This window comes from Callithrix jacchus, chromosome 4 (assembly GCF_049354715.1).
Source record: "Callithrix jacchus isolate 240 chromosome 4, calJac240_pri, whole genome shotgun sequence".
Taxonomy (NCBI): domain Eukaryota; kingdom Metazoa; phylum Chordata; class Mammalia; order Primates; family Cebidae; genus Callithrix; species Callithrix jacchus.
The window spans coordinates 106997910-107022833 of NC_133505.1; the positions used below are offsets into that span (position 1 = coordinate 106997910).

Below are 24924 nucleotides of genomic sequence, written 5' to 3' on the forward strand. Positions count from 1 at the left end.
TGCTTACCTTAATGAAAGGCCAAAACTAGCATAACTTTTATTCTGCACCATTGTAGTACAGCTTGGTACTTCTAAAATGACAGTCAAGTTAATTTGCTATAATATTTATATTAAAACAAACATGGAAATTCCCTTAGAAGTTTGAGCCAATTACAAACTTAGAAGCACAGTCCCCAGTCTGATTTCTGAAACCAACTGCAGGTTTAAAGAGTTCCCCACACCAGGTCAGTTTTGATAATTTGATAGAAAGACTCAAAGAACGCACTGAAAGCTGTTATACTCATGGTTATGGTTTATTAAAGGGAAACGGTACAGATTAAGATCAGCCAAGGAAAGACATATATGAAATGTTGTCCAGGAGAGTTTCAAATGCAAAATTTCAGTTGTCTTCTAGTCATGAAATTAGGATGTTACTGTTCTGTCATCTATGTGTAACAATATGCATACAGTATTGCAAATCAGGGAAGTTTACCTGAGTATAGTGTCCAGTGGTTTTTTAGGGGGGGCTTCATCATATAGGCATAGTTGATTGATTGATTGTTGCCCATTTGGTTAATCTTAGAACCCAGGACCATTGATATTGTGACACTGTGTGACCCAAAGCTCCCCATTTAAGTTATATTGTTGGTGTTTTTGGTTGGCTAGCTCCAAACATCAAACTGTATGTGTGTGGCTAGCCCCCACCCTAAATCACATTGCTAGACACCTAGTTTGATCCAAGTCCCCCATACAAATAGACAATCCTATAAGGCTAGGCCTTCTCTTTGAGCAAGCACAAATTCTTTACCTACTACATCCCTTCTGAATTTTCACTTCTCTATATGGAGAATTTGTTGCATTTAAACCCTAAAATTAATTTGTTTCTTCAAAATGTGTTCCTTCAGTGATTAATTCCATGAGTTTGTATTTTTAAAAACTAAATGATCATGAAACATCTCAACATACCTGACAAGAGAATTAAGATTGAAGTACGAGTACTAACTTTTTTTCCCCTCTAATTATCTGACACATATAAGTATGAGAATTCTACCAAGATTACTAAACTTGAACATTCCTTTTAAAGTTAGGCAATAGTTACAAAATAAAATCAAGAGTTTCCCAGTAGACTGCAATGCCAGAACTGACAATGAATGGAAAACAAGGCTAAGTAACAGCATTTCAGTGATTTTTAAGGGTTGGGGATTGGGCAAGTGTCAAACGCTCCCCTGAGAAATAGTGAAACTCCTAAAGAGCTCATTAAGAAACAGTAAATTTCTCAAAAGTGATATCTAAATTTTGAAAATAATAATTTTTTTTTAATATAAATGTGTTGAACAATCATCACTGTGGAACTATTTTCCTTATAGTAAATGTGAAATTAAAAGATTTAAAGGTTAAGGGGCTACTTAATATTATTAATGCCAAGTTTCTGTTTAAAATAATTTTCAATGACTATTTTGATCGATTTAGTTCCCTTCTGAGTTTAGATATGAGTTGCCAGATTTTTTTTCTTCTTGTTGAGATATTTAACAAGTTCTGTATTGGTACAGAACTTAAATGGATGAAACAGGCTGGAGACTGAAATGCCATCTTAGCAGCTCAAGTAGGACAAGGGAAATTGAAGTCAATCAAATCACAGGCCAGGCAGGCAGGTATTACAGAATTATGCATCAGGAAGGGCAAGGTTCAAGTCAGGCATGAGTTTCTGATTTCATAGGCTCAAGATGCTGAAACTGAAAGCTTTATTTAGCTAATTCTCTTGGTTAATTTGAAGTTTCATTCATTCATTTAATTGGTATATATTGAGCAGCTACTATGAGTTGGCAAAGTAACAGACAAGAAAATGATGTTGCAGCTTTTACAGATGATAGTTGACTTGCTGAACACCTACTTGCTGTTTGCCAGGCTATGTTCTTGTTTCTGATATTTAACTTTATTAATTATTATCTAGGTTAAGCAAATAAGGAAATTGAGTCTCTGAGACATTTGCCATTTAGCTGAAAGGAAACATCTCAGGGACACTTGGCTCTAAAGTGGAAACTTCTTCCTGTCAAAAGGCCTTTGCCAGTTGTGGTAGTCACAGTTCCTCAGAGTTAGAAAAAGTATCCTTATCTTCTCATCACTTTCAGCTTCTATCCTGGATACAGGAACCCCATCTTTTGGCAAACTATGAAATTTCATAAAGAAGGGCAACCTCAGGACTGATGACAAACCGATTATGGTTTACTTTATTTTCTTCTTTATTAAAAAGGTTTTTCTCCTTTAGGATATCAGTATTTTCTAGAAAAGGAGATGCTCAGTTTGGTTACAGCTCTATTGTTGTTTATTTTGTTATTATTGCAGAAGAAAGAGAAAAAGGGATAATTAATTTTAGCATATCAATGTTTAAATTATATATTCCTTGTTGCATTAAAATGAGCTGTTCCCTAAGAATGAGATATTGGTTTCACCAATATCTCTTCTTAAAATTTAAAATCTTAGTATAATTAATTAATGAACAAAGTGAAAAATTGTCCTTGCCTGAACATAAAGTCTAAAATTTAAATACTCTGCACAAACCAGGCTATTTAATGACTAAAATGAATTTTTTAAATAATTGCTGACATATATGCTCTTTGGGAGAATGTGTCCTTTTTTAACTTTCACAAAGACACAGTAAGGAACTGTAAATACATATATAAGCAAAACAAGATTAAGCAGCAATTTTTTATTATGTATGTAGCACAAATTATTGTTTTTTCTTTTATGAAAGCAGAAAGAATTTAATATCCTTTTATAGTTTGAGACTCTGAAAGTGAACAACTATATTCTAGGAATAGTGAGTTTGTGTGTTGAGACTCCCTTCCACCTGATATGAATAGGGGTTGCCAATACCCACAGCTGACATCAGTCTCAGAATTTTGTCTTTTTCTGTTTAGGTATCTTCTGACCTAATGGAACCAACTCAACTTGCCAGATGTTACAAGTTTAAAAGATAACATTTTAAAAAGCAATGTTTACTAAAAATGTAAATGTAGTCTTTATGTTGAATAAGCATAGCTTTTGACATATCCAGAATTAAACTTTATTTTTTTCTTTTACAGTTTCTTAAATTCTACTTGGTGGTGGAGGTAGGTGGAATTGATTGGTGGGGATTTCCTGTACTTAGATAAAATCTTTGGTGGAGCCTATGGCTTTGTTGTTGTTTGCTTTTAAGTAATATAACATTTCATAATTGTTGTAGGTCACAAACACGATTGCAATTAGACCACTTGCAATAGACTATAGTACTAAGTGATAATAAAAATTCAGAATTGAATTTAGTATTACTTCTTTTTCTTTTCCCCTAGCATAAGCCTACTTGAGGCTGAGAGCCTGAACTGAGGAAGTAGAGTGGACCTTCTTCTCTCTCCTTTCTCCATATCGTGACATCCTCCTATCCCACTTATCTCTGTCATTTCTAAGGCTACATATGTCCCTTAGTAGTTGTGAGACTGAGAAAAGATCAGGAAATATAGGAAACTTCTCTCTCTCTCTTTTTTTTTGAGGCAGAGTCTCACTCTGTCACCCAGGCTGGAGTGTACTGGTGATCTCAGCTCACTACAGCCTCTGCCTCCTGGGCTCAAGCAATTCTCATGCCTTAGCCTTCCTAGTAGCTGGGGTTACAGGCTTGCACTACCATGCCTGGCTAATTTTTGTGTTTTTAGTAGAGATGGGGTTTTACATGTTGGCCATGCTAGTCTCGTGCTCCTGGCCTCAAGTGATCTGCCTGCCTTGGCCTCCCAAAGTGCTGGGATTACAGGTATGAGCCACTACTTCCGGCCACTTATAGGAAATTTCTTGCTTGGTTGCAAAGCCCAGAGGTCTCCCTCTCTGGGTCTAAAGGCAAGGGTTCCTGGCAAGTCCTAGTAAAAGATTAAAACAAACTTTTTCTTGGGGGACACTTTTGAGGACTCTTTGAAGGATCCCAACTAGACCCTCCCAACTCCTGCATTTCTCTGGTTGATGCATCTTTCCTTCCTCCACTCCAGGGAAATCTGCTGTGCACCTACACTTTCTTTTTTGAGAGGAACTCCTTACTTCTCCATATGGTTTTATTGGAGAGAACCTGTGATGGTTAATTTCATGTGTCAACTTGACTTGCATAAGGCATGCCCAGATAGCTGGTAAAACATTATTTCAGGGTGTGTCCTTGAGGATACCACCAAAAGAGATTAGTATTTTTATTAGCAGATTGAGTAAAAGATCCACCCTCGACAATGTGGGCAGGCATATCCAATGTATTAACCTTCCTGATAGAATATAAAGTCATAAGCAGAGCAAACTTGCTCTCTTCTGGAGCTGGGACATCAATCCTTTCCTCATGTTGCACATCAGTGCTCCTGGTTTTAGGGCCTGGGACTCTGGCACTTAGACTAGCACCCCATTCTTACCCCCACTCCTCCCCAGTTTTTGGCTTCAGAGTAGGAGTTACACTTCTGGTTTTCCTGCTCCTCAGGCTTTTGGACTCAGACTGAATCACATTACTGGCTTTTCTGGTTCTCCAGCTTGCAAACAGCATATTGTGGAACTTCAAAGTATCCATAATCATGTGGGCTAATTCCCATAATAAATCCCCTCATATACATCTGCATCATATCTGTCTATCATCTATCTATCTATCTATCTATCTATCTATCTATCTATCTATCTATCTATCATCTATCTATCTATCTATCTAATCTATCTGTCCTATCAATCATCTATCCATCCATCCATCTATCTGTCTATCCATCCATCCTATTGGCTCTATTTCTCTGGAGATCTGAGAAACTTGACTAATATAGAACCCAGAATGACCCACACTAGGGATTTTATATTCAGAACAACTTTAATCTATGCTCCTTGGAAATAATTTAAAAATATAAACAAAATTAAAACCATAACAGAATGATCCACTTTAGCTCTCTTTTTGATGGCTTATATTCCTTTCCCTGAGAAGCTTTAAGAATGAGGGCAAGTCTTAAAGCAACAGTATCTCCTGGCTCTACCACCAAGCAGAGAGTCATCCTCTTAGGCTCTAAATTACCTGAGGGAAGGTTAGACCCCAATCTGCAGTCCACTTAAGCTTTTTCTGGTGTCAGTACAACACTACTTCTTTGGTTTTTCTTTTTCTTTTTAAATTAATTTTTTTTGTAGTGACAGGGACTCATTACGTCTGATCTCCAACTCCTCACCTAAAGCAATCCTCTATCAGTCTCCCAAAGTACTGGGATTACAGGCATGAGCTACCACACCCAGCCGTGGGTTTTCTAACTGCATAAAAAACATTCCAAACCTCTCCTATAGTCTCCTTGCAATACCCCTTGCTTCCGTTGAGGTTAGAAAGTAGTACTCACCTATGCCTATTCCCCAGAGGGGTGAGTACTCACAACACTGTAACAACTCTCTCAAGAAGCTTCTCCTCCACTTTCTCTGACACTTTTTAAAAAATATCTTTAATTTGGTTGAAGGCTCAAAGAATCACGTTACCGTTTCTTGGATACATTTCTTTTGTAAACCTGTATATGTAGGGAAAATTATATCTCAGACTCACTTAGGTGTCTTATCATCCATCGGTGCCTCAATAGAAAGTAGGACAGACAGAAAAAAGCCTGTTCTAAGATGCTTTTTGAAATATAGGCACGAATAAGCAGGCATATTATAGAACCTAGGGGAAAGCAGAATTAGTATATATCAGACCATCATCTAAATATTTCTTAAATATATGTCATTTTCCCTGTCTATATTTACCCATATCTTTGTTCAAAACTTTATAATCTGTAACAAGTACTGTTGAAGTCACTTGTCTCTGATTTGGGTTTTATCCCAGTTAAATCTGTTCTTCAAAATACCTTTGGATTGGTTGATCTGAAATGCAAATATTATCTTGCCCTTCTCTGCTTTACATCTTTCAAAATTTCCCAATAGCCTTACCCTAGAGGCATGCTTCTCAAACTATAGAGTGTATAAAATGATCTGAGAATGTTGTTAAAATGCAGATTCTGTTAGAATAACATTTGGAGTGTGGCTTCTAACTTTGCATTAAAAAAAAACAACTCTGAGATGATACTCATGCCGAAAACATAGAGAAGTTTTGACTCCTTAGCTATGCTATATGCGGACCTCATCTATATCTCTGATTTCATCATTTATCTTTCTCCACAGCCACAATTCATGCTTTGTTAGCATTATATTACCTTTAAAAATCATGCTGTTTCATGTCTTGTGACTTTTTCTTTTTACCTTTCCTTTTTTTTTTTTTTGTTAATTGATGATTTACGTGTAGTAGTAACTGGCTGGGATTTTTTTTTCCCTTCAAGTTTACTTCAGCTCAGAAAGCAGGACTCACAAGCTGAGGCGTTTTTGTTTCTTGTAGCTTCTGTAGCAAATTACCACAAACTGGATGACCTAAAACACAGAAATATTTTCTCTTCCAGCTCTGAAAGCCCGAAGTATGAAATAGAAGTATCAGGAGGGCAATGCTCCCTCTAACGGTTGTAAGGGAAAATCTGTTCCTTGCCTACACCTCTGCTGGTTCCAGTAGTTCTTGTCTTGTGGTTAAATCACTACAGTCTCTGCTTCCATGGTCATGTTGCCATCTCATATGTTTTAAAACTCTGTCTGCCTAAGATTTATATTTTAGAAAAGCATATCATTGCATAAGTGCTCACCCAGATAATCCAGGATAAATCCCTCCTTGCAAGACCCTTAACTTAATCACATCTTTTGCCATATAAGGCAATATTCACATCTATGAAGATAAGGATGTGGCCATGCCTTTCTGCAGGCCTCCATCAGCCCACTACATGCCTCTTTTTAGAGTGCATGACATCGCTAGAATAATAACTCTGATATACTGGGGACTTACTATGTGCCAGCCTTTAGTAGCCTTTTACTTCTATAATAAAAATGTGACTAAACACTTTGAGCAGCTCTTTCTCTTGAACCAAGTCCACTTTGAAAACAGACTCAGCACTCTCTGCAAAAGCAAGTCCAACTTCAAAAGCATTGGTCAGTAATGTGAATGTTATGGAATTTTCTTGGGGAAACTTGTACATAAAGTGAACTTTAAGTAATCTTCTTCATCAGATGTCTCTGTAAATCTCTTTAAAATATTTTTCTTCTGCCAGGTGTGGTGGTGTAAGCCTGCAATCCAGCTACTCAGAGGACTGAGGAGGGAGGATCACTTGCAACCAGGAGTTCAAAGCCAGCTTGGACAACATAGTGAGGCCCCATTTCTAATTTAAAAAATCTCTTTCTTCATCCCTCAGGATATAAATCTTCTCTCCATTACTCATTTTGCCTATACTGATTCTCAAGTTCCATTTTATATTGAGGTGTTTCGCTATAGCACAACAGTAAAACACAATTAGTAAGACAGTAAACTTCAGTACATTTTTTTATACTCATTAGCCCATGTATATTAAACATCACAATTTTAGGAGGTAAGATTTTATAGAGATAGGAAGAAACTAAATAACTTATCTAGTGTCACACTAGTAAGTAGTAGTGCTAGATTCAAATCCAGATCTTCTAGTGCCTAAGTCTATGATTCTAACCATTTTTTAAACATAGTGCTTTGACGCTGCATTATATTATACTACCTATTCTGTGTTTAGTTCTTAGATGAACATTGCCAAGGAGAAGTTGCTCATTCTCTCATTAGGTATTAGGTAATGAATACCTAATATCTAATACTTTTAATACCTAATACCTAAAAGTATTAGGTATTCATCAATACCTAAAAGTATTAGTGAATCAGAACTCTAGGAGTGGGGTCAGATTCTATATTTTTAACAACATCCCTGATAATTCTTATACACATTAGCATTTAAGGGACCACTGCATTAGACTATAATCACATCAATCATAAAGCCTATGGATTATTTACCTTTGTGGTTATTTATATTGTTATCAGTAACTTGTACCATGTCAAGCTTTAGTATAAAAATAAGTTTGTTGAGGTAAACCAACTGACTTGAGGCTCCTTTTAATATCTTTCATAAAGACTCTTCAGAATCTGAGGTGGAGCTGAATATTTATGTGAGGATTAAGTGGCTTTAGATGTAAGATTTAGAGGAAACCAGAACAGAAAACTTACAGCTTACTAGACTACTTGGAAATATGTTGTGCTTGCCTGGTATGAAATCTAAGTGAAACTTCAGTCAACTTCAGAGCTTGGACTCTTATGATACTTTTCCTGTTGAATGACCCTGACTCCAGAGGAAGATTTATCCAAAGGGCATTCACCTTCTTTTTCCACTAACAAATTACTCAGTAGAGGATGGGTCTGCAGAAAAATTCTGGTCAAATGTTCTCGATAAGGAAGGAAGAGTTTTCAGTAATTACCACCTCTACAGGAGAAAGATTAGTGATAAACTGTATGGAGCTTCCTTGTGATGGTTAATTTTATGTCAGCTTTACAGGGCCCAGATTAATTATTTGAGTGTTCAGATTATTAATAATTATTTATTAATATTAATTTTTTTAACATTGTTATTATTTTATTTCTTTTATGATGTTTTAAAACTATATGATGCACCAATTATGGTGACATAACTACAGGCACCTACACATAGGAGGAAGCATTATGTCAGTTATTTCTAAACTTTGAAATAAAATTTTAGTATTGAAATTTTATATTTATTTATTTATTTATTTTTTGCAGAGTCTGGGATATGTTTTTTTTGTTGTTGTTTTATTGCATTTTAGGTTTTGGGGTACATGTGCAGAACATGCAAGATAGTTGTATAGGTACACACATCACAGTGTGTTTTGCTGCCTTCCTCTCCTTCACCCACATTTGGCATTTCTCTCCAGGCTATCCCTCACTGGATCCCCCCAATACATTTTGGCTTCCCCCTTTCCTATTTGAATACCCTTTATTTCTTTTTCTTGCCTGATTGCTCTGGCTAGGACTTCCAGTACTATATTGAATAGGAGTGGTGAGGGAGGGCATCCTTGTCTAGTGCCGGATTTCAAAGGGAATGCTTCCAGTTTTTGCCCATTCAGTATGATATTGGCTGTTGGTTTGTCATAAATAGCTTTTATTATTTAGAGATACGTTCCATCGATACCGAGTTTATTGAGGGTTTTTAGCATAAAGGGCTGTTGAATTTTGCAAATGCCTTCTCTGCGTCAATTGAGATAATCATGTGGTTTTTATTTTTGGTTCTGTTTATGTGGTGAATTACATTTATGGACTTGCGTATGTTGAACCAGCCTTGCATCCCCGGAATGAATCCTACTTGATCATGATGGATAAGTTTTTTGATATGCTATGCAATCGGTTTGCCAGTATTTTATTGAAGATTTTTGCATCTATGTTCATCATGGATATTGGCCTGAAGTTTTCTTTTCTTGTTGAGTCTCTGCCGGGTTTTGGTATCAGGATGATGTTGGACTCATAAAATGATTTGGGAAGGATTCCCTCTTTTTGGATTATTTGGAATAGTTTCAGAAGGAATGGTACCAGCTCCTCCTTGTGTGTCTGGTAGAATTCAGCTGTGAACCCGTCTGGACCTGGGCTTTTTTTGTGTGGTAGGCTCTTAATTGCTGCCTGGATTTCAGTCCTTGTTATTGGTCTATTCATAGTTTCAGCTTCCTCCTGGTTTAGGCTTGGGAGCACACAAGTGTTCAGGAATTTATCCATTTCTTCCAGGTTTACTAGTTTATGTGCATAGAGTTGTTTGTAGTATTCTCTGATGATGATTTGAATTTCTGTGGAATCTGTGGTGGTTTCCCCTTTATCATTTTTTATTGCATCTATTTTGTTGTTCTCTCTTTTCTTTTTTACCAGTCTGGCTAGTGGCCTGTCTATTTTGTTGATCTTTTAAAAAAAAAGAGCTCTTGGATTTATTGATTTTTTGAAGGGTTTTTTGTGTCTCTATCTCCTTCAGTTCTGCTCTGATCTTAGTTATTTCTTGTCTTCTGCTACGTTTTGAGTTTTCTTGATCTTGCTCCTCTAGCTCTTTCAATTTTGACGATAGGGTGTCAATTTTGGATCTCTCCACTCTTCTCATGTGGGCACTTATTGCTATATATTTTCCTCTGGAGACTGCTTTAAATGTGTCCCGGAGATTCTGGTATGTTGTCCTTCGTTCTCCTTGGTTTCGAAGAACTTCTTTATTTCTGCCTTCATTTCATTGTTTATCCAATCAACATTCAAGAGCCAGTTGTTCAGTTTCCATGAAGCTGTGCGGTTCTGAGTTAGTTTCTGAATTCTGGGTTCTAACTTGATTGCACTATGGTCTGAGAGACTGTTTGTTATGATTTCAGTTGTTTTGCATTTGCTGAGGAGTGCTTTACTTCCAATTATGTGGTCTATTTTAGAGTAGGTGTAATGTGGCGCTGAGAAGAATGTATATTCTGTGGATTTGGGGTGTAGAGTTCTGTAAATGTCTATTAGGTTTGCTTGTTCCAGGTCTGAGTTCAAGCCCTGGATATCCTTGTTAATTTTCAGTCTGGTTGATCTGTCTAATATTGACAGTGGAGTGTTAAAGTCTCCCAGTATTATTGTGTGGGAGTCTAAGTCTCTTTGTAAGTCGTTAAGAACTTGACTTATATATCTGGGTGCTCCTGTATTGGGTCCATATATGTTTAGGATCATTAGCTCTTCTTGTATCAATTCTTTTACCATTATGTAATGACCTTCTTTGTCTCTTTTGATCTTTGTTGCTTTAAAGTCTATTTTATCAGAGATGAGAATTGCAACTCCTGCTTTTTTTTGCTCTCCATTTGCTTGGTAAATCTTCCTCCATCCCTTTATTTTGAGGCTTTGTGTAACCTTGCATGTGAGATGGGTTTTCTGGATACAGCACACCGATGGGTTTTGGTTTTTTATCCAATTTGCCAGTCTGTGTCTTTTGATTGGTGCATTTAGCCCATTTACATTTAGGGTTAACATTGTTATGTGTGAATTTGATACTGACATTTTGATGCTAGCTCACTGTTTTGCCCATAAGTTGTTGCAGATTCTTCATTATGTTGATGCTCTTTAGCATTTCGTGTGATTTTGGAATGGCTGATACTGGTTGTTCCCTTCTATGTGTAGTGCCTCTTTTAGGAGCTCTTGTAAAGCAGGCCTGGTGGTGACAAAATCTCTGAGTACTTGCTTGTTCGCAAAGGATTTTATTTTTCCTTCCCTTATGAAGCTCAGTTTGGCTGGATATGAAATTCTGCATTGAAAGTTCTTTTCTTTAAGGATGTTGAATATTGGTCCCCACTCTCTTCTGGCTTATAGAGTTTCTGCTGAGAGATCTCCTGTGAGTCTGATGGGCTTCCCTTTGTGGGTAACCTGACCTTTCTCTTTGGCTGCCCTTAGTATTTTCTCCTTCATTTTAACCCTCTTGAATATGACGATTATGTGCCTTGGGGTTGCTCTTCTTGTGGAATATCTTTGTGGTGTTCTCTCTATATCCTGGACTTGAATATTGGCCTGCCTTGCTAGGTTGGGGAAATTTTCCTGGATAATATTTTGAAGAGTATTTTCCAGCTTGGATTCATTCTCTTCGTCACATTCTGGTACACCTATCAAACGTAGGTTGGGTCTCTTCACATAGTCCCACATTTCTTGGAGACTTTGTTCATTCCTTTTTGTGCTTTTTTCTCTAATCTTGGTTTCTCATTTTATTTCTTTGAGTTGATCTTTGACTTCTGATATTCTTTCTTCTGCTTGGTCAATTTGGCTATTGAAACTTGTGCATGCCTCACAAAGTTCTCGTGTTGTATTTTTCAGCTCCTTCAATTCATTCATATTCCTCTCTAAGTTGTCCATTCTTGTTATCATTTCCTAAAATCTTTTTTCAAATCTTTTTTCCAGGTTCTTAGTTTCTTTGCGTTGATTTAGAACATATTCTTTTAGCTCACAGAAGTTTCTCATTATCTACCTTCTGAAGTCTGATTCTGTCATTTCGTCACACTCATTCTCCGTCCAGCTTTGTTCCCTTGCTGGTGAGGAGTTTCGGTCCTTTGTAGGAGTCGAGGTGTTTTGGTTTCAGGTGTTTTCCTCCTTTTTGCACTGGTTTTTTTCCATCTTTGTGGATTTATCCACCTGTCGTATGAGCAGCTGCGGAACAGTGAGGGGTGCTACCAGTTTCTTCTTCTGCTGTCTTTTTCCCAGAATGATGCCCACCAAATGTCAGTCTGATCAGTCCTTTTTGAGGTGACTCTTTGGATATATAGTGGTCAGGGAGCTGCTTGAGGAGACAGTCTGTACTTTATAGGAGCTCAAGTGCTGAGCTGTGAGCTCTGTTGTTTATTCAGGGCTGTTAGGCAGGTGCGTTTAAGTCTGCTGCAGCAGAACTTATAAAACTTTTTTTTTCCCCCTCTGATGCTCTGTCTCGGGGAGTTAGGGCTTTCTTTATGAGTATCCGTTACACTGTTCTGCCCAGCTAGGAGGCGGTCTAGTCACTATTTGCCTGCTGAGGCTCTGCCCTGCTGTCGCAGTGCCCGTCTTGTTGCCGTGGGCTCTGTCCTGCTACTGTGGGCTCTTCCCTGCTGTCATGGGCTCTGCTCTGTTGCGGTGGGCTCCGCCCTACTGTTGTGGGTTCTGCCCTGTTGCCGTGCACTCACCCTTTTGCCTTGGGCTCCGCCCTGCTGTCATGGGCTCCACCCTGTTGGCGGAGTCTCTCTGTTATGGCAGGTTGCCTTGGCAACGGCAGGCTGCATCAGCAATGGGAGTGTACCTCAGTAGGGGTGGAATGACTTAGTAATGGCAGATACCCCTACCCCACCGAGCTGCACCTTCCTGAATTCAGCTGTGCCTGCAGTGAAACTCTCAACCACGAGCATTTTGAATCGCTGTTTTGTTTGTCCCTGTGGGGGTGGGACCCACCGAGCCTGATCACCTGGCTCTCTGCCTCAGAGCCCTTTTTTTTTTTTTTTTAAGTTGAATGGTTGACTCTCTCCCAGGTGTTTCAGTCGCCTGCTGATATTGCACTGGGATCTGTGTGATTTCCCATGCAGTGACCCTCTGCGCCAGCTCAAATGTTACGTTTTGGGAATCTCCTGGTCTGGCTCACTGTCCAAGTCCCGTTTAATCAGATGGATATGCTAATCTTCCCTCCCAAATCTCAGATGGCCAGTTTAACAGGGCACCCAGACCAATGCGTTTTGTGCAGAGTGCCACTGCGCTGCTGTACCAGCTGAAATGGCTGCACCAGCCGAAAGGGCTGCGCTGGCATCCTGTGTCTCTCCTAACCCTGGGAATTTCCCCGTTCTGTGGGCAACAAAGATCTGTCTGGAAATGCGGCTTGGACTCACCCTCTGCGCCTTCACTGAGAGCTGCAATTCTGAGTTGCTTCTACCATGCCATCTTCTTTTTCCTAATATTAATGTTAATATTATTTCTGAGTAACCAGATTATTATTATAACTAATTATTATTTCAGTAACTAATTATTATTTCTGGGTGCATCTGCAAGGATGCTTGCATTTGAACCTGTAAACTCTGTAAAGTAAACGGTCCTCTCCTCTGTGAGTGGGCATCATCCAATTTATTGAGGTCTTGAATAAAACAAAAAGGGACAGAAGAAGGAATTTGCTCCTTTTTTATTCCACCTCATTGCTGAGCTGGGACTTCTCATATCTTTTTCTGTCATCGACTGGGTTTTATACCATCAGCTCCCCTGGTTTCAGGTCTTTGGGACATGGACTGAATTACACCACTAGCTTTCCTGGGCCTCCAGCTTGCAGACAGCAGATCATGAGACTTGTCAGTCTCTACAATTGTGTTAGCCAATTCCTCATGATAATCAAACAATTAAGTAGTGAACAATTATCTCCTATTGCTTCTGTTTCTTGGGAGAACCTTGACTGATACACCCCTAAATTGTGGAATACAATTTATAATTTAAGAAAATAATACATTTCATTGGGACAGAACTTTAAGAAACAGAGCTAAATGAAGCATCTCAGGTTCAAACTCTTCCTACCCTCGCCTCCCTTCCTCTAATAGAACATAACCTGCTCCGAATATAATTATGTTTCTTAGCTTAGGATTCAGAATGAGTATAGAAACCCATCAAACCTTTCATACAGTGATACAGTGTTTTAAGGTCTTTATTTTTATTTATTATTTTATTGCTAGAATTTAATATTTAAGTAAGTTTTGGTACATGGATGGTAGATCTTCTGAACCTTTGAATTGCTGATTTTTTTAAGTTGTTTTCAAATGAAAGATAACTTTCCTGAATTTTAAAGATTTTGATTTAAACAAATAAACAAACACATTTTGTTTCTCTGTGTGACCAGTATGATGCTTGTCTCCAGATAAGACCATTTCCTTTCCCTACCCTGTTCTGTTCCCCTCACTCCTCTTCTGAGAGAATTCACTAATAGATCACTTCACATAGCTTAGAATATGACTTCTATGGTGTATGATTTCAACCACCTAAGAAAGATTGGCTCGCTTTCCTTAGTTGTAATTTGAAAGACCTTGCAAAAGACTTTAAGTCAGACGCTTAGGTCAGATGCTGATTAGTCATCTATGGCAGGCAGTTGAGCATTTGATTATCTATCTATCTGTCTGTCTATCTATCTATCTATCTATCTATCTATCTATCTATCTATCATCTGTCTGTCTAACTATTCATCTGTCCTTCACCACCTATCAATTATGTACACTTCCTCTCACTGGATGGAGGATCTTATTGCTGTAAATATCATTTATAAGTTGATGATCCCAAAACATTCCAGATCTAACCTGGCCCCAACTTTAGGATTTTATATTAATGTCTACAAATCATTTCCACTTGAATGTCTAATGGTGACTTAGGAGAGACTAAGTAGCAATTAACTCCAAAATCTCAGTGGATTAACAAAATAAATGTTTATTCATTTGTGCAAAGTCAACTGTGGGTCTGTGCAATTCTTCAGGACAATTCTATGACTTCAGCTCATGACTCATTAACCAAAATTGATCTCATAGCCTCACATAGGTGGTAGAGAAGTTTAAACCTCCAGTGTGTTTAAGAGAGAAGAACCAGATATTATGAGCACTAGACAAATCTTTCACAGAAAGTCACTTCTTTAGTGAGTCCTATTCCTGATACCTGTACCCTACCTTACTTGTATTAGTTACCACAATAAATGAGATCCATTCCTTTTCTTAAGCCAAAAATCTTGTAGTCTTCCTCAGTTCCCTCAAAGCCCACATCAAATTCATTGGTATCAATATACAGTCCTGTCAGTTGGCTCACCTTAAAAATATATTCATGAAAGACCAAGAAAGTTTATTGAAATCTTCCATATTAAAGGAACTTAAAGAGACACAGCAACTAAATGGAATACTGAATCCTGTACTAGAGGCAAGGAAAAGGACATTACTGGGTTAATTGACAAGATTGGAACAAAATGGTATATTACATAAAAGCATTTATTATATGAAATTTACTGGAGCTGATCATTGTGCTGTGGTTATTTAAGTGACAATCCTTATTCTTAGGAAACATGGAAATACAACTGCCAAATGTATAGGTCAAGGGTTATAATGTAAGATGAATATAACTTACCTTCCAATAGCTAAAAGGAAAGAAAAGCACTATTTGTATATAAATTTATATATATTATATTACATATGATTTTATATATTAATATACATTATATACTATATATTAATATAGTGGACATTAATATATTATTTATATTAATACATTTATATAAATATGTTTACAAATATATATACATATATATTTAGAGAGAGAGAGAAGGAACTGATAAAGCAGACAGGGTACAGTATTAACAGTGGGTGAAACTAGGTAAATGGTGTGTCTGTAGGTATGTACAGCTCCAGAATCTGACCACACCTTATCACCCAGTACAAAACAACCATTCGCAAGCCACCATTCTGATTCCACCCACTCTTGCTTAATCTATAGTCTGTTCACCACACAGCAGCCAGACTAATCCTTTGCATCTAAATATAATCATGTCACTTCTGCTCAAAATCCCCACATGGCTTACCATAACATGTATAATAAAATCCAAAGACCTCTACAGAACTATGTCTTCTTGGTTATCTTTTGATCTTATATCCTATACTCATCCTCTCAGTCTCACTCTTGCTCCATTCATTCTGCCTCCTTGCTGTGGCTGAATATACCTAGCATGCTACTGCATTAGAGGTACCACCCCAAATTTATACTCACTAAAACTCAGTTGTTTCTAGTATCATTGACATTAACATCCTTGAGGTTATTTAAACTTTTTTTCAGTATTTTGTATTTTGCCATAAGATTAAAAAAAAACAAAGCATAAAAACAAATGAAAACTAGGTCGTAGCTAGAAGCCAAAACAATATAGTAGCAATGAATCTGAAGATATAAGCAATAAGCAACTATTTTCATACAGAATCTTATTTCAGTTTAAGCTGCCGCAAATTTTAATACTATTATAAAAATCCCTTTTGCTTCAGCTTTTTATAACTGATTTTTAGGAAGTTCTTATGGGAAAAGTTTATATTTTTAATATGCATTTTTATTTCTTCACAATGAAGAGTCTATCCATGTATTCAATATTAAGCTATTGTATTTTATTGAAGTTACTTTTTGGAAGAATAAATGTTTTCTCAAAGGAAACAAATTATATATTATGAATGGTAAAATAATCATATCTGAAAGTTTCCACTGAATGTGTATTAATTTAATAAAATTGCACATGTAAGCAGCATTTATCAGACTGCTACTATAAACTCAAAGGAAGGAAAACTACTTTTAAGAAATAAAAGATAAGTGAATATAGAATCAGAATGTAATTTTGTGTAGGATTTAAGTGCATTTAAATTAGAAACAAAAAAATGACACATCAGAAAGCAGATTAAATGCAAAAAGTTAGTCTTTTGGTGTTTTCTGCAGGAATATTGAGGACTGCAGATGAATTTCAAACCCCAAATATAAACAAACAATGGTTATTTGTTATTTCAGGAGGATGAGGAAAGCTAGAGTTGGGAAATAGGGGTAATTGGGGCTCATAGATGGAGATTTACCTGGAACTCAATTCATTTTGATCTAACCATTTTGAGTGATGCCTTACTTTATCATTTCTATTATGGATGAACTTTTTTTTTTAGATACATAAGGTTATGGTTTCATTTCCTAAAGATATTAGATTATTTAGAATACTTTAAAAGTATCATAGCTGAACAGTTGAGCATTTTTAAGGTATTAGCTCTATGAAATTGGCTATATGTTCAGTGAGCTCATGCACCATTTCAATAAATATATAAAGGAATATATGTGTGAAATATACATTTTATTTCAAGAAATATAATTAATTGCCCAAGTAACATTATCATACCAAAAAATAAAATCTAATTTACCATTTACCTTTCTGCTTCCCTATGAACCATATACAGTCTCTAAATATTTTTGTCCAGATGATTACAAAAATTTTATCTAGTTGTAGTCATGCATTCAGATTTATGTTTTTAAATATAAGCATTTGTTTATCTGGTTCTTAGCATTTTAAAATATCATTTTAATCAGTGCATAATATTTCATCAAGTGAATGCACAATAATTACTCTTTCATCATTTGTGAATATTTAGGAGCATGTATACTCTTAATTTTTTGGAATGTAGAGATTTTTAAAAAACTCATCTTGTGTGGTTTGAATTAATTGCAATTTTCAGTTTAGTGAATAAAATAAATCAGTTTTATTTTATTATTAAAAATAATAAGGCAGAGTTAGGAATTCTATAGAGGGCTATTGAACAAAAGCAACAAAATAAATTGAATTTATATCCTTTTCATAATGAAATGTAAACTATTCAATTATTTTTAAAAATGAGAATAAGAAAAAAACATATGAAACATTACTTAACAATTAAGACCAATGCTTCAAAGTGTACTTAGGTTATGTAAATCCTTTGAACAGTAAGGAGTAAGGAAAAAGGAGAGTCAGGCAGGTAGGGGAAAGATAAGATAGAATTTCTTACATAAGAATTCTTTCTTATGTAAGAAAATGGACACATGAACACACTAGAAGAGAAATTTATACAGATGGGTATTGTAATTTCTGCTTGTTTTTCCTCTCTCTTCATAGCTGGAGGATTATGTATGTCACCGAGAGATTCTGACCTGTATAACTGCTTGAAATTTTTTGGCCCTCGGGCAAATAAAATGGGAAGGACCTAAGTCATGATGTTAGTTTGTATCACTTTGATTTTGCATCCCAGTTCTCATCTCTGACATATTGTCTGGTTCCCCTATGCCTGAGTCTCTGACTTGTTTCTAAGATATAGTATGCTAGCTCCTATGGAGCTCAGCTTCTTTTTTGTTTGCTTGTTTGTTCACCATTCAGTCTTTATCCCTATGAGGGTCTTCAATTACTCATCTATTGAATGATGAGTATACCTGTGGCCCTTCTATTGCTATGTTTTGTACATCTACTGGAGATCTCACCTACTGTTGAATTTTCCTGATATTATAACTGACATTGACCTATGCTGACCATGTCTGGTCTGAACAGGTCTAGTCCGTTCACCTGCCTTGCTGTGGATGGATATTTATTCAGTCCAGATGTAAGTCATCTTGGTTTGGTCCATCTGACTGGTAGTCAAAATCCAGGGACCATCCATCCAATAAAGCTCTGTAAATAGTAGTACTTAAAACTTTTAATTGTCTATTCTGAATATTTTTTAAATGTTCAATATGCAAATTTTTGAACCCCTTTTAACAATGGCTTGATATATTAACCATATTGTTTAGCAGAAAGTCAGGTGCAAAAGCCCCAGGACTTGATAGGATAGTTCAAGAACTAATTATAAATGGCATAAAATGGCTTTTAACAAATGTTAAGAATCAAAGGGAGATGAAAACAAGCCATGTGTGAGAAAAAACTACAGGACTTAGAATCTAAAGGATAGAGTTGGAGACCGAGCTTTGTCCACTTGTGGCTTTTTATTTGTTTGAGACAGAGTCTTGCTCTGTTGCACTGGCTGGAGTACAGTACAGTGGCACAATCACAGCTCATTGCAACCTGAAACTCGTGGGCTCAGGCATTCATCCCACTTCAGCCTCCCAAGTGGCTGGGACTACAGGCAGACGCCACCACACCTGGCTAATTTCTTATTTTTTATAGAGACAAGTTCTCACTATGTTGCCCAGGCTGATCTTGAACTCCTGGACTAAAGTAATCTACCCACCTGGGTCTCCCAAAGTATTGGAATTACAGGTGTGATCCATAGTGCCTGGCCTGTATTTCTTTGTTTACTATGACACTTGGAAAGCTACTTAACATCTCTTAGCCTCAGTTTTCTCATTAGCAAATTAATGACATTAGCCATCTAAAGGTGTGAAGAATTAAATTGAATAATATAAATGAAGGTATATAACATACAGTGAGTCCATAACTGTTTTTTTATATAAGGTAATTGATTATTCTATATAAAGTAAGATGTCTCCTGTGTACAAACCCTGTGAAATTGTCCCAAGCATAGATGGGACTGTTTTGAGCTTTCAGGTTGTAACCTAGTTACCCATTCACTTATGCACTAAATATTTCTTAACTTTTCAGAAATAAAGTTCCTATAGTCAAGTAGCTCATCATCTAGTAAACCTAGCTATAGTAAACCTGGGCTATAAGAAATCCTTATAAATAGGATCAGAGAGCAAAGGTGAACTATACCCTTAATGTCTTTACTTGTAAATGCTACTTAGAGCATTGCTTTGGGTCAGATGACAAATGAGATTTAAAAAGTTGATATTAGCTATATGGTCTTATTTGCTGTAGACATTAAATTGTGCAGAAATGTGGAAAGTAAGCGAGAAAGATTCAACTTCCAGGTATTGATTGTTCTGATCAAGAAAGGAAAATGAGAACTGCTAAGAGAAGCAATTTTCTGTGTCTAATTTGAAAGCCTAAGAGGCCAAAGAGATATCTCTCTATTAACTCAGCAAACATTTCTGAATGCCTGCTCTTTGCCCTGTCTTGTTATAGGCTCCAGGAATTCAAAAGTATAGTTTCAGTTTTCATGTCTAACGTGGAGGCACATAAGGAAATCATTATAAGGTGCTAATCAAGATATGTAGAAAGACTGTGGAAGCACTGAACAAAGTGTAGTCCATTTTATTTATTTGGGTATAAAATCTATTCAGGGCTTAAAAATAATCATCTTAAAGTCACCAAGAATCTAGGAGTTTTCTAGACCAGTAAGACTTAAGCAAAAACATAGGGTGGGAAGAAATTACATGACATATGTAGGAAAAGTGTCAGATACATGAGAGTGAGTAGAAAAGAATTGGTAGTTGAATTGGGGAACTTCAGGCATTTTTAGGAGTCAAGAAACAATGACTAAGGGTCTGGCCCATCTCCTGTTTTATTACTTAGGTTTTATTGAACACAGATATACCCGTTAGTTTAGGTGTTACTCAAGGTGCTTTCAAGCTACAACAATAGAATTGAGTGGCTGTGAAAACGTTGCATAACATATTTATGATATGATTCTTTATATGAAAAGCTTGCTGAATTCTGGTCTAGGTTATAAATGACAAAGATCTGAACTAAGGAAGTAGTATGCATTGGAGGAAAAATAGTTTGTTAAGCGTTTTAGAGAGAGTCTTTTCCTTAAAGTATATTTAATTTTATTGCTTTTCATTACTCCATGTCCCTATAAAAATAATAGCTATTTACTGTAAACAATTTAAATAATGCAGTGTATATAAAATAGACAGTAAAAACTCAAACAATGGCAAAAATGTATTAATATGAAGAGAAGGTGAATGTTCTCAGAGGCAACCATTGTTAATAGTTTGAATTACATTTTTCAAGATGTTTTCATGAAAATATATTTATTCATATTCATTTGTTTTGTTTTATAAATGGGGTCATTTTATTCAGACTATTCTATAATCTATATTTATCACTTAAGAGTATAGCACAGACTTCATGCCATGACATATAGATATGTCCCATGCCCATTAACAGTTTTATGTTTTAGACTTTCCTTTACAGGGAAGTTTAATTTAATTATTTATTTATTCTACAGATATTTATTGAGCTATGAAGTGCACATCTATGAAACTGTCTACTCAGTACCCCACCACACAAATCTTCTGAGAACTGCTATCCCCATCCATTTGTATACCATCATGGCCATCATACTAGTAAAATTTAATTCTGCTTCCTGGACTCTATTCTTTGGTTCAAGTGTGGGCATTTAACACAAGTCAGCTATGGCAGAAATGGCTAATTGTCACTAAAATTTAGGATTTCTGACAACATAGGCAATACCATCTTGCACATGGGAATGATCAATTGTTTCATTACAAAGACACCAAAAGCAATTGTGACAAAAAGCAAAAATTGACACGTGGGGTCTAATGCTTCTGCACAGCAAAAGAAACTATCAACAGAATAAACAACCTACAGAACAGGATAAAATATTTGCAAACTATATATCTGACAGATGTCTAAATTTATCTAAGGAACTTAAATTTACAAGAGAAAACCAAACAACCCCACTAAAAAGTGACTAAAGAACATGAACAGACATTTCTTGAAAAAAACATACAGGAGACCAACAAGCATATGAAAAAAAGCTCAATATGACTTATCATTAGACAAATGTAAATCAAAATCACAATGAGATACCATCTCACACCAGTTAGAATTGATATTATTAATATGTTAAAAACATAACAGATGCTGGCAAGGTTATAGAGAAGGGAACACTTATATACTGTTGTTGAGAGTACAGCCATTGTGGAAAACATACGGGAATTCCTCAAAGACCTAAAAGCAGAACTACCATTCGACTCAACAATCCCATTCCTAAGCATATACCCAGATTTAAAAGCAGAACTACCATTCAACTCAGTAATCCTAATCCTAAGCATATACCCAGAGGAATATAAATCGTTCTATCATAAAGACACATCCACATGAATGTTCATTGCAGCACTGTTCAGAATAGAAATGACATGGAATTAACCTAAATGCCCATTAATAGTAGACTGGATAAAGAAAATGTAGTATATATAAATCATGGTATACTATACAGCCATAAAAGAGAATGAGAGCATGTCTTTTGCCGGAACATGGATGGATCTGGATACTATTATCCTTAGCAAACTGACACCAGAACAGAAAACCAAATACTACATGTTCTCACTTATAAGTGGGAGCTAAATGATAAGAACTTATAAACATAAAGAAACAACAGATACTGGGATCTACTTGAGAGTGGAGGGTAGGAGAAGGGAGAGGAGCAGAAAATATAACTATCGCATACAGACTTAATGCCTAGGTGATAAAATAATCTGTACAACAAACCTTCATGACATAAGTTTACCTGTGTAACAAACTTTCACATGTACCCTGAACCTAAAATAAAGGAGAAACTGATGTACAGGATAGATAATGTTGAGATATTAGAATGTATTTTGCAGATAATACCAGCTCTCCACCAAAAGCTTTTCTCCTTTTCTTACTGGGTATATGGCTAAACTACATTTCTTACACTCTCTTGGTCATAAGTGGTCCAAGTTAATTCTTACCAATGAAATGTGAATGGAAGTAATGCATATCATTATATTAGTTATCTCTTGCTGTACAAATTATGGCCTAAAATAACAATAAACATTATTTCAGACAGTTTCTATGGGGTTGCAAATTCAGAGTTTGCTTTGCTGTGTCAGGGTCTTGGTTGTAGTCAAGATGGCAATGGGGCTACCGTTATCTGAAGGCTTTGCTGGAACTGGAGGTTCCACTTTCAAAATGACTTATTCATGTGGCCTTTGGAAGGATACCTTAGTTTTTTTGTTTTTTATTTTTTTTAAACCATACGCATCTCCTGAAAAGACTACTTGAGTGTCTTCATAACATGACAGCTGTCTTTCCCCACAGCAAGTGACCCAAGAGAGGAAAGGAGAAGCTGCAATATCTTTTGTTACCTGGCCGAAAGTCATATGTGATCATTACCAAAATATCAGATTGGTTATACAGGTCAGCTCCATTCAATGTGGGAGAATAATAGAGAAAAAGTAGACATCAAGAGGTGTGATTCATTCATGGTGGGGGTGCATCTTGGAGGATGGCTACCACAGTCCTTTAAGAGAGAAGCTAGGCCTTTCCGACATTCTTTTTCTTCTTTTGATTGGAAACTGGATGTGAAACCTAATCCTAGATTGTAGAGGTGATGGGGCCCCAGGGGTTGCATGGCTACAACATGGAATGAATCTATATACTTGAATCAGATTCCTCTGATCAAATTACAGGGAGCCTGGACATCCTCTAGATAATAGTGGTCTTATGACATTGCCTCTTGATATAGTAGCCAGATGTATTTTTGAGTGGCTTCCCCTGAGGACAGGAGTTTGTTGTGTTTATAATAGGATGTATCTCCATGAACATTTTCACATTACTTTATGATTCATATATTTAAAGCAAGGGGTAATGTCTGAACAGCAAAGGTCTTGAAAGGTAGAAATGTAGAGATTTGTCTCCTCTGGAGACATTTGCTTACATTCCAAGATAGTAAAGATAAAGATCTTCTCCTTCTTTTCTGGAGAGGATTTGTTTATATTTCTGAATAAAACATACTCTCTTTCTCTCCATAAAAGAAAATGGGCTTATATGCCAGCAGTCCATTTATAAGTTCTGAACCACATAACTTTAGAATTCCTCTCCTTGGATGCATTTGTTACATGCACAAGTAATACCTCACTCTCATTTATGTTGGCCCATGGAGACTGGAGCTGGAGAAATTGCTCCAGAAAGAAGCTGCTCTGGCTGTTTTTGCTGTAAATAATAAATTATTTGTGTTATCCAGAAAACCTTTTTTTCTCCTGTCAAGATATCTATGTTTATATATCTATACAACTGTGGCTGGCTAACTTACTGGCTGGCAAATAGGATAAAATCTCTGACTTCTGACAGTTTCTGACTTAACAATTATGAACAACATTATGCCAATAAATTAGACAACTTAAATCAAATGAATAAATTCTTTCAAAGACACAAACCACCAAGCTCATTAAAGAAGAAATAAACAGAATAGACCTATGCCTATGAAAGACATAGAATTTGTAATGAAGAACCTTACCACAATGAAAACAGTTTCAGATGGTATCATTGGTGAATTCCAACAAACATTTAAAGCAGAAATAATACCAATTCCCTACAAACTCTTCCAGAAAATTGAAAATAGGGAAATACTTCCTAACTCATTCTATGAGGCCAAAAATGCTCATATACTTGAGCAACAAAAAAAGATATTTAATTTTTGAGTTTATGAGTACTTTGGATATTAATATTTTTTGTTTCTTTGTTTGGGTGTAAGAGTACTTTTGGCCTTGCAGAATAAATTAGGAAACCTCTTTGGGAGGTTGAGGTAGGTGAATGGCTTGAGTCCCAGAGTTTGAGGCCAGTCTGGGAAACATGGTAAAATCCCATCTCTACAAAAAATACAAAAAATTTTGGCATGGTGGCATGCACATGTAGGCTGATGTGGAAAGAGCACCCTGACCCTGCAGTGGAGGTCAAGCTGCAGTGAGCTGATCCATGACTGTGGAACTACCCTCTGGGTGACAGAGTGAGACCTTGTTTCAATTAAAAAGGAAAAAAAAGATATTACATGGAAAGAAAATACAGGTTACTATTTCTTATAACCATACATAGCAATTGTTAATTTTTTTTGCAAATCTAATAAAAACTATGTAAAAATGATTATACAGAATTACTAAGTGAGGTTTATTTCAGGAATGCAAGATTAAGTAAACATTTGAAAAAGGTTGCAATTTGCCACATTAACAAACTAAAAAGAAAAATTGCATGATTCATCTAAATAGGCACAGAAAAATATAGGAGATAACACTGGGTTACATAATACTTTCTTGGATATGACACCAAAATCACCATTCATTAACAAAAATTGGTAAACTGGACTTCATCAAAATTAACAACTTTTGTTCTGCAGTGGAAACTGCTTGGAGAATGAAAGACATGA

General features: G+C 36.3%; 1 protein-coding gene across 5 annotated transcripts in view; it reads left to right on the plus strand.

The window, feature by feature from the left end:
- LOC118152928 (uncharacterized) overlaps positions 1–23396 on the plus strand; it is a 68095-nt gene extending 44699 nt beyond the window's left edge. For 2 of the 5 annotated variants that reach the window (XR_013534448.1, XR_013534447.1), the window contains exons 5-7: positions 3063–3089; positions 7110–7203; positions 20965–20977. Coding sequence is in view for 2 of the 5 variants with exons in the window: in XM_054254292.2 (XP_054110267.2) it covers positions 3063–3089; positions 7110–7203; positions 20965–20975 (132 nt within the window). In the remaining 3 variants the exon portion in view is untranslated. Of the gene's footprint in view, positions 1–3062; positions 3090–7109; positions 7204–20964 lie in introns of those variants that run through there. The other 3 variants (XM_054254292.2, XM_054254297.2, XR_013534445.1) reach the window with 2 other exon arrangements.
- Positions 23397–24924: the final 1528 nt, after the last annotated feature.